General features: G+C 56.8%; 1 protein-coding gene across 1 annotated transcript in view; it reads right to left on the reverse strand.

Annotated features, from left to right (window-relative positions):
- The window catches only part of PLEKHM1 (pleckstrin homology domain containing, family M (with RUN domain) member 1), a 53559-nt gene that overhangs the window by 34406 nt on the left and 5572 nt on the right, over nt 1-13581 (reverse strand). The window contains 6 exon segments of the mRNA XM_009999329.1: nt 3095-3252; nt 4352-4415; nt 5516-5709; nt 6136-6281; nt 7561-8472; nt 9340-9580. Of these exon segments, the coding sequence (XP_009997631.1) occupies nt 3095-3252; nt 4352-4415; nt 5516-5709; nt 6136-6281; nt 7561-8472; nt 9340-9580 (1715 nt within the window).

Below are 13581 nucleotides of genomic sequence, written 5' to 3' on the forward strand. Positions count from 1 at the left end.
ATGTAAACAGACTGAAATGACACCTTGGGCAGGGGGAGGGGACACCCAGCCCGGCCCGGGGCGTTCACCAGGAGCCTGAGTCAATGGGATGAAAGGTCGGGCCACCAAGGCTCCCTTCTTCCTGGTCCTGGGCCACCAAGGCTCCCTTCTTCCTGGTCCTGGTCCTGGGCCACCAAGGCTGAGCTCCCTTCTTCCCAGCTCTGCTCCTTCAACCTTCCCATCCCAGCCCCTGCCAGCAGGCCACTTGCCCGGGGTTGTTTTCCAGTGCCCTCCAGTGCCACCCCCTGGGGGTCACCACCCCAACCCCTTCATCCTCCAGAGGGCAGTGAAGGGACAGGGACAGGGACATGTCACAGCCTGGGTCAAATCCTGCTCCCACCAGCAGCTGCAAACCTGGGATGCTCAGGGTATGGAACAGGCTCGTGCAGGGACTCGTGGGGTGGGGAAGGTGCCCTGGTCATCCCAGGGGGGAATCTCCCCATCCATCTCCTCCCTGAGAGCAGGGGGACTTGCAGAGCTGGGAGGTGGGTTTTTATAGAATCATAGAATGGTTTGGGTTGGAAGGGACCTTAAAGATCACCCAGTCCCACCCCCTGCATGGGCAGGGACACCTCCCACCAGCCCAGGCTGCTCCAAGCCCCATCCAACCTGCCCTTCAACACTGCCAGGGATGGGGCAGCCACAGCTTCTCTGGGCAACCTGGCCCAGGCTCTCACCACCCTCATGCTGCAGAACTTCTTCCTAAGGTCTAACCTGAATCTCCCCACCTCTAGTTTTGATCCCTTCCACCTACTCCTACCACTACCCCACGGCCCAAAAAGCCCCTTCCCAGCTTTCTTGTGGGGCCCTTCAGACACCCGGGGTGTTTCTGAGCTCACTGACCAGCAGCATCTGCCACCTCCACCTGCCAGAAGAGCAGCTGGAGGAAGTGAGGAGAACATCCCCTGCCTGGAGGAAGTGAGGAACAGGAGAACATCCCCTGCCTGGCTGGGATCATTGTGAGGAGGCATTTCAGCCACATCCTGTGGTGAGGGGCAGCAGTGGCCCAGGCAGCTGGCTGTCCCCTGGGGGGCAGGAAGCCAGGCTGAGGATGTTGGTCGAGCTGCTTTCCTGCTGCACAAACCTCCCCCAGCAGAAGAAATTGAAAAGAGCAAATACAAAAATGAGATAAAAAAACTCAAGAGCCTGGATCTGCAGGGCATGGACCTTCCAGCTGCTGCCAGAGGAGCCCAGTCCCATCTGCTGCCCTTTCCAGAGCCCCCAGGGTCTTTTTTTGAGAGAACATCAGTCCCCTGGGGATGTTGTCCTGTTCCCCCTCTACTCTGCTCTGGTGAGACCCCACCTAGAGAACTGGGTCCAGTTCTGGAACCCCCAACACAAGAGGGACATGGAGCTCCCAAAGCAAATCCAGAGGAGGCCACAGAGATGATGGGAGGGCTGGAGCAGCTCTGGGACAGGCTGGGAGAGTTGGGGTGTTCAGCCTGGAGAAGAGAAGGCTCCAGGGAGACCTTAGAGCAGCTTCCAGTGCCTGAAGGGGCTCCAGGAAAGCTGGGGAGGGGCTTGGGACAAGGGCAGGGAGGGATGGGATGAGGGGGATGGAGGAAAACTGGGAGAGGGAGATTGAGGTGAGACATGAGGAGGGAATTCTTTGGTGTGAGGGTGGTGAGAGCCTGGCCCAGGTTGCCCAGGGAAGCTGTGGCTGCCCCATCCCTGGCAGTGTTGAAGGGCAGGTTGGATGGGGCTTGGAGCAGCCTGGGCTGCTGGGAGGTGTCCCTGCCCATGCAGGGGGTGGCACTGGATGATCTTTAAGGTCCCTCCAACCCAAACCAGTCCATGATTCTATGAGAACAAGCACGATGGTGTCACTGTGGGGAGGAGGGGAGGGAGGGACCCTGCTCAGCCACCCAGGAGATGTTTGCACCCAGGTGAGGCACAGGGAAATGGGCAGTTTGGACTCCTTGGCATTTTCTGTGGTCTCTGGATGTTGCTGGTGGCCTTCAGGGCAGGACCCTGCTGATCTGCTCAACCTCCACCATGATGAGCATGATTCCAAATTGACCATTAACAACTAAGCATGGAGATGGGATCTGTGTCCACCAGGCTCTGGGCCTGGAAGGTCTGACATTGGTTTCTCTGAAGAAGCCTGATGATGGGGACACCCCCTGGACAACCTCCACCCTGGGATTCCAGCACCCAGTGACCCCACTGCAGGTGAGGACCTTGCCAGCTCCAAACCCAGCTGAAAGCCAATGTCCCCCTTATCCTGCTGGAATGTCCCCAGCATGTCCCACAGGGCTGCCCACCCTCCATCTCCACATCCATGTGTCCTTCCTGCCCTGTCTGGGATGTTTGGACATTCCCACTGGGGCTCCTCCTGGGTTGGAATTGGCGAGGAGATGTGGTGGCCAGGAGATGTGGTGGCCAGGTGAGTGAGGCAGGAGGACACAGCACCTTCCTCCTGCCCTGCTGCCCTGGGGGCCAGCGAGGCTCCTGCAGGCTGGCAACAAGGAGCTGGTGGCTCTGCACCTTCAGCCTGCAAAGCCACCACCCTTGGTGACATCTCCTTTCTGTGAGGATGGTCCTTCCCTGCCCCAGACAGCCCAGTTTGCCTGGAAACACTGATGGGTACATGGGTATTGTGAGGGTGTGGGCACCATGAGGATGTGGTATGGTGAAGACATGGGTACCACAAGGACATAGCAACCATGAGGAGATGGGCACCACAAGGACATGGACATCAAAAGGACATGGGCACCATGAGGACATGGCAACCATGAGGAGATGGGTAGCATGAGGACATAGAAACTGTGAGGACTTGGGCACCATGAGGTGGGAACCACAAGGACATGGGAACCATGAGGACATGGGCACCACGAGGACATGGACATCAAAAGGACATGGGCACCACGAGGACATGGGCACCACGAGGATGCACAACCAGCTCAGAGGTATCTCCAGGCCACCCCAGGGCTATGTTCCTTGACAGCCCTGCCCCAAGTCCCTGAGTGGGATCCCGGGGATGGTTCAGGCTCCTGGGACAAGCCAGGCCAGGAGCTCAGGTGGCCCTGCAGTGGTGGGAGGGGACATTGCTCACCTGGAGGTTGTGTCAAACTCGAAGGGAAAAATGATGTCACTGCTGTTGCAGATCTGGCAGATGAAGCCACGTTGGGTGCACAGGTCACAGTTGTAGACGTGGTGGGAAGCAAACTGGATCAGGGCCTGCAGGAAGGTCTCAAAGCCACCATCAGCAATCTAGGGGGCAGAGAGCACAGGAAGGGGCTGGTTGGAAATGTCCTCTGAGATCACTGAGTCCAACCATAACCTGATTCTACCAACCACTAACCCAACCCTACTGAGTTCAGTGCTAACCCATGTCCCTCAGCACCACATCTCCAGGGCTTGGAGACACCTCCAGGGATGGGGATTCAACCACCTCCCTGGGAAGCCTGGGCCAGACTGAGCAGGAGCAGCTGAGGGAGCTGGGGGTGTCCAGCCTGGAGCCAAGGAGCTGAGGGGAGACCTGCTGGCTCTGCAGCTGCCTGAGAGGAGGTTGGAGCCAGGGGGGTCGGGCTCTGCTCCCCAGGAACAAGGGGCAGGAGCAGAGGAACCAGCCTCAAGTTGTGCCAGGGGAGGCTGAGGTTGGACCTTGGGAACAGTTTCTCCCTGGCAAGGGTTGTCAGGGCCTGGCCCAGGCTGCCCAGGGCAGGGGGGGAGTCCCCATCCCTGGAGGGGTTTCCAAGCCCTGGAGATGGTGCTGAGGGACACGGGGCAGGGGTGGCCTGGGCAGGGCTGGGGGAAGGGTTGGGCTGGATGAGCTTCAAGGTGTTTTGCAACCAGAACAATTCTGTGATTCTCTGATCACCCTTTCAGGGAAGAAGTTTCTCCTAATCTCCAATCTAAACCTTCCCTGGTACCACTTGAGGCCCATCAGGAGCTCATCTCCTGCTGGGTTTGCACTGGGGAAATCCAGGTCAAGGCCACTCTGTGGTGCTGCCCCCCAGACATGGGGCTGTCCCCAAAAACCACCCACACCCCACGGTCCCAAGGGGAGCCCCTGGGGAGCACTGGCAGTAACACCCACTGAGCTGGGACAGGGCTCCTGGCCCTGGAGTCAATTCAAAATCCCACCACCCACCAATCACCTCCAGCATAATTTGGGACAGGTAGAGCTTTGTCTGGAGACCCATGGGCTGGTTTGAACAGAGGAGAAACAGTTTATCTGGTGTGATCTCTGTAGTTGTTGGGAGGATACAGGTAAAAGGGAAACCAAGCTGTGAGGAACCTTCTCCTGGTGCTGGTGCTGGGATGTTTCCAGCAGCCAAACCTCAAGGACCACCTGAAAAGTTCTCACCTGCCTCAGGTCAGCGACGCTGTATTTGTGGGGACACTCCAGGAGGTAGTGCCTGTGATCCAGCCTGCAAGGAAGCACAGAGAGGAAGGTGGTCGATGGTTTCCACCACATCTCCAACAGCTTTGGAGCAAGGGAGAGCCTGGATGATGCAGATCCTTGAAGAACATCAAGAGGCTGCACCCAAGCCGTGTAGACGTGGTGCTGAGGGACAGGGTTTAGTGGTGGCCTTGGCAGGGCTGGGGGAAGAGCTGGATTTGATCATCTTAGAGGTCTTCTCCAACCAAAACCAATCCCATGATTCCATGATCTGTGAACTTGATGTTCACAGCCTGACAAACCCAAATCCTGCTGGTGGCAGCTGTGAGAGAGGATTTGAAAGGGGGGAGGGAAAGAAAATAAATATCTCCTCTGTTTTTCCAGGTGTTTCCTGCCCAGCTCCGTGGTCATGAAGGTGTTTCCTGAGTCCCAGCCCCACCAGGCAGCAGATGGTAACTCCTTATGGCAGAGCCAGGAGCTGAGGGACATGGGTGAATGGTGGCCTTGGCAGTGCTGGAATAACAGCTGGAAGATGATATTGAATCATAGAATCCCAGACTGGTTTGGGTTGGAAGGGACCTTAAAGCTCATCCAGTCCCACCCCTGCATGGGCAGGGACACCTCCCAGCAGCCCAGGTTGCTCCAAGCCCCATCCAACCTGCCCTTCAACACTGCCAGGGATGGGGCAGCCACAGCTTCCCTGGGCAACCTGGGCCAGGCTCTCGCCTCCCTCACACCAAAGAATTTCCTCCTCATGTCTCACCTCAATCTCCCTCTCCCAGTTTTCATCCATCCCCCTCATCCCATCCCTCCCTGCCCTTGTCCCAAGTCCCTCCCCAGCTTTCCTGGAGCCCCTTCAGGCACTGGAAGCTGCTCTAAGGTCTCCCTGGAGCCTTCTCTTCTCCAGGCTGAACCCCCCAACTCTCCCAGCCTGTCCCAGAGCTGCTCCAGCCCTGGGATCATCTTTGATCACCCTAAAGGTCTTTTCCAACCCAAACCATTCCATGATTCTCTAAAAACCAGCCCGTGGCAGCATCACTCCCTGCTCCAACACTGAGTAACCAGGAGACCATGAGGAGGGCGAAGAGGAAACTGCAGGGGGTGAGATCACCCAGAGAGGGACCTCACCTCTTGCTCAGCTCCTTCAGGGCCCCACTGCGACACATGGTGAGATAATCCCCCAGCAGCTTCAGCTGCTCCCTGCTCTGGTGGATCCGTCTCATCCTCTCCACGTGGTCATAGAGGCTCTGGTTGACCAGCTCCAGGTCGATCAGTGGCTGGTTCTGGATCTGGGTGAGGAACTTGAAAGCTTGTCTGCAAACCTGGGGCAGAGAGAAGCAAGAGGTGGGCAAAGTACCAGGGAACAGCCTGGGAGGCTCAGAGGGAGGTGGTGGGTGGACATCTCCACCTCTGCTGGTGGTGGAGACATTCAGATGGACCTTCAGGAAAGCAGATGGTTTAAGATGAGAGAGGGAGATTGAGGTGAGACATGAGGAGGAAATTCTTTGGTGTGAGGGTGGTGAGAGCCTGGCCCAGGTTGCCCAGGGAAGCTGTGGCTGCCCCATCCCTGGCAGTGTTGAAGGGCAGGTTGGATGGGGCTTGGAGCAGCCTGGGCTGGTGGGAGGTGTCCCTGCCCATGCAGGGGGTTGGATCTAGATGATATTGGAGGTCTCTTCCAACCCAAATTGGTCTGGGGCTCTACACAGGAGTGTTTCCCTGCTCCCTGCACCCACCCAGGTCAGACCTACCCCTCGCTTGCTCAGGTCCCAGTTGTGGATGAGGCGGGAGGGAATCACTGTCTCCTCATCCTGGTGGCAACTGTCACAGTAGTAGAGACCAGAGAAGGAGCAGAGCTTGGGTTTGGCAAAGGAGAAGCCAATCTGCCTGGAGCAGCCTGGAGGAGGAGATGAGAGGGGATCAGAGGGGACCTGATGAGCCCCTTTTCATCACCTCCAAGATGGAGGGAGAAACTTTTGGGAAGGGGGAAGAGGGAAAGAAAGTTTCTGGCAGGGTTGGAGATGAGCTGAAGCCCGTGTAGAACATTTGGTGAGAGGTCCCCAACCCTTCCCTGCAGGCAAAGAGCTGTGATTTCAGACCACCATGGTCCCAAGGGGGTCTGGATTATTACTAAACCCACTTTTACCCAGCAAGTGGTTGAACTATTTGGGTTGGTTTGTTGTTTTTTTTTTAGGAAAAGTGAATTTTGGAAACACCCCAGTGGTCTAGGGAAGAACCTGAATCCCACCTGCCTGCTCCACCACCTCCTCCAGTAGCTTTGCCCCATTTCACCTTCCCTCAGCTGCTGCTGCCACCACAGGGCACCAAAACCACCTCCATGAGGGATGAGGTTGGGATGGATGAAGCCCAAAAAAGCCTTTATTAGAGTGGGAAGACCCTTCCCACTTTGGGGCAGCTGGAATCCCCCCCCCCCCGACTATATCAATGAGGGTTAGATGTTCTTCTCCAAATTAATAAAATGTAATTAAATGAAGCTTTTATGGCTCATGAAACCCTGAAAGGTCAGGGAAGTCCTCAGGTTGGGACAGGGGGTGAAAAGGGGGCAACCCAACCCAAGTGCTGGAGGGTAGAAGAAGCCTCATGGAAGCAGGTGAGAAATCTGGAGATGAATTAACTTGCTGAGGCAAAGAGCAAATGATCTGAGGTGATTAGGTCAGGGAGTGCTCTCCTGCTCCAGCACATGGTGCTGGGGAAGGTTCAGGAGATGTTCTGCAGAGCAGCTGGTCACACCCATCCCAACGTGCACGACTGGAAAAGCAGCATCTGCCCTTGGCTGCTCTTTGCCTGCAGGCTGGGGCCACCAAATGGTCCTAGGGTCACCTCAGGTCACCTTCAAGGTCAGACCTTCAGTGTTGATACCATAAAGGGGAGCCCGGGAGCAGCCCAGTTGGACCAGTGCTGGGGTGGGATTCAGGGTGGGGGGACACACACAGCGAGGACCACTAGAAGTGCCACTGATTTGGGACATTGAACCCTATCCAGATGGCACCTTGGTGCCACCTGCTGCTGCTGGGTACTGGCTGGGGCAACCAGCAGCTGGCTTGGGTTGGCAGGACTCAGGACACCTCTTAGACCTGATGCCACCTGGTTCACCCCAATGAACATGCTGATACCCTCCAAGATGGAGCTGAGCTTTTGGACAAGCCAACATCTACCTGCACAGATGAAGCTCTGTGAGTCCAGGCCCTTCTCCACGGGGATGGCCACCAGGTATTGCAACAAGAAGCCATTTTCCTTCACAATGTTCTTCAGGACAACCTGGGAGTGCCCATCCAAGCTGCCCCCCAACGTCAGGGCCTCCTCGGCACTCTCCAGGTAGGACATGAGGACCCCTCTGACCAGCTCCCTCCACGAAGCTGCTTCTTCTGCATTCTCAGCCTGCAGCTTCAGGACAGCTTTGGAGGTGATCACCTTGAAGAAAGCAGGTCCCCCAAGGCTTGTGTCTGGAAGGATGTCCTGGATTGTCTCGATACCGTAACTGTTGCTTAAAATTTTCTCATTGTTTCTGACTTTAAAGCATTTGAGAGTTTCTAGGGACAAGGAAAAAATAAAAGGGACCCAGGTTTTGTCCATGTCCACGTAGAGAACAGCCTCTTTGATGGCATCCAGCTCTGGTTCATGAGCTGAAGCCCAGTCCAAGCTGTTCCCAGGCACATCATCGTACTGGAGGAGAGCGGAGGAGTCGCCCTGGCTGGTTTGACCTTCACCACCCCCATCCTCTGGATACTCCAAGGTCTCCCACTCCTCCTCCTCCACCTGAGGTCGGCACTTGTGCAGAGCCTCCCGGATCCTGTCCAGCCAGTCCTCGGCCTCATCCCGGGAAGGAGCTCTCAGGGAAAGCTTCTTGCCCAGGAAGACCAGGTCGAAGCGCCCGTCGGGGTGGGTGAGCGCCAGCGCCTCGCAGCGCAGCAGCGAGTGGCTCTCCACGCAGATCCTCTCCTCCTGGGCCAAGAAGAGCCTCAGCTCCAGAGGGGACAACTCGCAGGAAAACTCTTTCCAGATCCCCATGGCTCCTCTCCTCTCCAGGCTGCCCAACTTCAGGAGGCCACGGAAAGGGTTGGAAAGACCTGGAGGGGGGGGGAAAAAAAGGTGTCGCGGTTGAAGTGGAGGAAAAAAGGTGAGGAGGGTGTGGAGATGATGGGAGGGCTGGAGCAGCTCTGGGACAGGCTGGGAGAGTTGGGGTGTTCAGCCTGGAGAAGAGAAGGCTCCAGGGAGACCTTAGAGCAGCTTCCAGTGCCTGAAGGGGCTCCAGGAAAGCTGGGGAGGGGCTTGGGACAAGGGCAGGGAGGGATGGGATGAGGGGGATGGATGAAAACTGGAAGAGGGAGATTGAGGTGAGACATGAGGAGGAAATTCTTTGGTGTGAGGGTGGTGAGAGCCTGGCCCAGGTTGCCCAGGGAAGCTGTGGCTGCCCCATCCCTGGCAGTGTTGAAGGGCAGGTTAGATGGGGCTTGGAGCAGCCTGGGCTGGTGGGAGGTGTCCCTGCTCATGCAGGGGTGGGACTGGATGAGCTTTAAGGTCCTTCCAACCCAACCCACTCCATGATTCTATGAAAACGGGGAAGGTGGTGGGGAGAGAAAAGCCAACGGGTGGCAGGCAATGAGCAACCAGTGAGATCAGCTTTGAGAGCTGATCCTGGTGGGATGGGGCAAAACTCTCCAGGACCTCCTTGCTCCATCTCCATTATCTCTCCACGTGCACTTGGGGTTGGAGGCTGAGAACACAAAGAACTCGTGTCCCACTGAGTGGGCAGAAGCCTCCAGCACCACCCCCCTCCTCCTGAAACACCTCCCACTAGAGCCCTGGTGGGCTCAGCAACACCAAGAGAAGCTGCTCCACTACCTTCCCCAGCTCAGGAATGGACACTGTGCTTCCCACACGTCCCCCCAGCCCCCCACCCTGGGCACTACCCAGACCCAGGGGGTGCTCTGTACCCATCTGCCGGCGGTGCACGACGCTGAAGCCTTTCTGTTCCCCTTCAGGTGACATCTTGGGCTTCCCAGTCTCCAAGGATGGCACTGACAGCCTCTCCAGATCCAGGGCACTGATGAGCCCTGGGGCAGGACCCTCCCCAGGCCCCTCAGGCCCAAAACCATTGGTGTTGGCCTCGTGTTCACTGCTCTCTCCTGGAGAAGGTCTGTAGAAATCATCTTCTGAGATCCAGCTCTTCCTTTTCTGTTAGAAAGGAAATGATACATTCATGATGGACATGACTGATCAGCCCTCAAACACACCCATCCCCCCCATGCTGAGCCCCTCCAGGTGGGATTGAGTGTCTCCTCAGGAGGTTTGCTGATGATCCCAAGCTGGGTGGTGTGATTGAGACTCAAGGGGGAAGGGATCCATCCAGAGGGAGCTGGACAGGCTGGAGAGGTGGCCAGTGCCAACCTCATGGAGATCAAGAAGGCCGAGTGCAGGGTCCTGCCCCTGGGTTGGTGCAAGCCCAGGCACCAGTCCAGGCTGGGGGAGAATGGATTGTTAGGAGTCCTGGGGGTGGGAGGAGATGAGAAGCTGGACATGAGCCCCCAGTGAGGGCTGGAGCCCAGAGGGGCAGTTGTGTCCTGGGCTGCATCCCAAGAAGTGTGGCCAGCAGGGCCAGGGAGGGGATTGTCCCCTCTGCTCTGCTCTGGTGAGACCCCCCTGGGGTGCTGTGTCCAGCTCTGGAGCCCTGAGCACAGGAGAGACATGGAGCTGTTGGAGAGGGTCCAGAGAAGGGCCATGAGGATGATCCTTGGGCTGGAGCAGCTCTGGGACAGGCTGGGAGAGTTGGGGGGTTCAGCCTGGAGAAGAGAAGGCTCCAGGGAGACCTTAGAGCAGCTTCCAGTGCCTGAAGGGGCTCCAGGAAAGCTGGGGAGGGACTTTTCATCAGAGAAGACAGTGACAGGACAAGGGGTGATGGTTTTAAACTGAGAGAGGGGAGATTGAGGTGAGATATTAAGAGGAAATTCTTCACTCTCAGGGTGGTGAGGAACTGGGATGGGTTGCCCAGGGAGGCTGTTGACTGGATGATCTTTAAAGTCTCTCCAACCTTCATGATTCCATGACTCCAGGCTCCTACACAGCCCAAATCCCACACGGTGACAGCAGCTGCTGCCTCTCCTGCTCCCTCCCTGCAGGGAACTGGGTTGGCTGCTGGAAAATTTCAGGATTGTCCACTGGTAGGGCTCTACATTGCAAAATTGGCCAGTTCCTTCCCCCTAAAAACATCATGTGGCTCAAGGGGAGAGCACATTCCCTGCAGGAACCACTGAAAAGATCTTTGGTCCATGATTTGTTTCTGACAGAGGGTGAGAAACCAGCCCTGCAATGGAAGGGCAAGAGCTTGTGAGCAGAGAGAACCATCCTTGTTCTGGGAAGGACAAAGATGGGGAGAGGTACAGAGCATGTCTGATGAAATCACAATCATGGGATGGTTTGGGTTGGAAAGGACCTCAAAGATCATCTATCTATTCCCACCCCCTGCATGGGCAGGGACACCTCCCACCAGCCCAGGCTGCTCCAAGCCCCATCCAACCTGCCCTTCAACACTGCCAGGGATGGGGCAGCCACAGCTTCCCTGGGCAACCTGGGCCAGGCTCTCACCACTCTCACAGCCAAGAATTTCCTCCTCATGTCCAACCTCAATCTCCCTCTCCCACTTTTCATCCATCCCCCTCATCCCATCCCTCCCTGCCTTTGTCCCAAGTCCCTCCCCAGCTTTCCTGGAGCTCCTTCAGGCACTGGAAGCTGCTCTAAGGTCTCCCTGGAGCCTTCTCTTCTCCAGGCTGAACCCCCCAACTCTCCCAGCCTGTCCCCAGAGCAGAGCTGCTCCAGCCCTGGGATCATCTCTGTGGCTCCTCTGGCCTCTCTCCAACAGCTCCATGCCCTTCTTATGTTGGGGGCTCCAGAACTGGTGACAGTTCTCCAGGGGGGTCTCATGAGAGCAGACAGAGCAGAAATTGAGACTTACGGGTTACAAACAGATGCCAAAAACACCATCAGATCAGTAGAGGGAAAATAAGACAGGGAAGGCAGAGGAAACCCTTGTCTCCATGTGTCAGGAAGGGATGAGAACCCCAAGGAGAAGAAAGCTCATCAAGATGAAAGAAAACATGGCTGGAAACTCCTCTGGGAGCTTTTCTGGCTGGAAGAACAGAGTGAGGTTCTGGGACAAGGTCCATGAACAAAACCCAGGATCAAACCATGACCCAGCTCAGTGCTCCAGCAAAAGGCAGCAGCTTGACCCAGCACACCCCCTCCAGGGCTGCATCCCACCAGGAACCACCTCTCAACTACTTCACCCTGCTTTCCAAGAGCATTTTATGCTGCAAAATGAGCTACATGAGAGCAGAGGAGCCCCCAGCAGCCTGCAGGGAAGCTCAGGAGTGGCTGGTGGTGGAAAAAAAAATGCAGGTTGCTCAGTGAGTCACCCCAAAAGCAGGAGGGAATTTCCTGTTGACATTGTATGTTATACATAGATTAGGTCAAACTGGCCCAGTGCCATCAGGAAGCAGTGGAAATGGGATAACTGGGAGAGAGCGGGAAGGAGCAGGGAGCAAAAATGGGGGGGTAGGAAGTAAATCTTGACCTCACCAGGATGAAACGATGGGAACCAGGGTGGAAAAGTCACTGACAAATGAGACAAGAGGATGGAGCTGTTGAAAGAGCTTCCTAAAAGCAAAAGCAAGTGGGTTGTCTCCTTGTGGGAAGCAGAGGAGACCTGCTGAGGGTGGTGAGAGCCTGGCCCAGGTTGCCCAGGGAAGCTGTGGCTGCCCCATCCCTGGCAGTGTTGAAGGGCAGGTTGGATGGGGCTTGGAGCAGCCTGGGCTGCTGGGAGGTGTCCCTGCCCATGCAGGGGTGGGACTGGATGGTCTTTAGGGTCTCTTCAACTGCAATTTGTCTCCCCTCCAGTCAACCCTTTTCCCTCCTCTGAACATGGATCACAAGAGAAGAAAAGTCCCCATGAGAAATTCTGCTCTCAGGCTGTTCCATCAACTCTGCTCAGATTTCTGCAAGACCTCATCACCCTCCAGATATCTTAACAAAAACTTCCTGGTGCAGCTGCTCTTGGGGCCAGGCCAGGCTTGCAAAAGCTTCTGTGCTTCTCTTCTCAGGGAACAGCAACTTCCAGCCAGTTTCTGCCCAAGAAGCTGCATGGACACAGCTCCTCAGGGTCCAGGGAGGTGCCCATGGAGCATGAAGCATCACTTCCACCTGAACTGTCCTGGGCTGTGTCACCAGCAGTGTGACCAGCAGGGCCAGGGAGGGGATTGTCCCCTCTGCTCTGCTGAGACCCCCCTGCAGGGCTGGGAACAGCTCTGGGGTCCCCAACACAAGAAGGACACGGAGCTGTTGGAGAGAGGCCAGAGGAGGCCACAGAGATGATCCCAGGGCTGGAGCAGCTCTGCTCTGGGGACAGGCTGGGAGAGTTGGGGTGTTCAGCCTGGAGAAGAGAAGGCTCCAGGGAGACCTCAGAGCAGCTTCCAGTGCCTGAAGGGGCTCCAGGAAAGCTGGGGAGGGACTTGGGACAAGGGCAGGGAGGGATGGGATGAGGGGGATGGATGAAAACTGGAAGAGGGAGATTGAGGTGAGACATGAGGAGGAAATTCTTTGGTGTGAGGGTGGTGAGAGCCTGGCCCAGGTTGCCCAGGGAAGCTGTGGCTGCCCCATCCCTGGCAGTGTTGAAGGGCAGGTTGGATGGGGCTTGGAGCAGCCTGGGCTGGTGGGAGGTGTCCCTGCCCATGCAGGGGGTTGGATCTAGATGATCTTTAAGGTCCCTTCCAAACCAAACCAGTTTGGGATCCTGTGACTCTCTGAAATTGCTCTCAGGACCCACATGGAAGACAAGAGCTTGGAGAAACCAGTGCCTACTCAGAAGCTCTCACTAGTTTCCATTTCCATTAGCTGTGCTGGTCAGGAAGGACCAAACCAGAGGGATAACAAGGAGCTGTGTCACCTACCGGGCACCCCAGCAGTGGAGACAGGAGATACTGGGCTGTGGGGCTGCGGGTGGGGGGGCTGGGCTGGCTGCTCCTGGCTGTGCTGCTCCTGCCCTGCCCTCCTGGGCCTGGAGCCCCCCACGTTGGGGCTGTGCTGCTGGCAGGTCCTCCTGCATCTCTGTCCCCATGCCCAGTAGTCACCACGAGGTCTGTCCCAGCAGGAGGCTGCTGGTGAGCTGGGTGGGATGGTGCTGGGGG

This window comes from Chaetura pelagica, unplaced genomic scaffold (assembly GCF_000747805.2).
Source record: "Chaetura pelagica isolate M959 unplaced genomic scaffold, ChaPel_1.0 scaffold625, whole genome shotgun sequence".
NCBI classification, from domain to species: Eukaryota; Metazoa; Chordata; class Aves; order Apodiformes; family Apodidae; genus Chaetura; species Chaetura pelagica.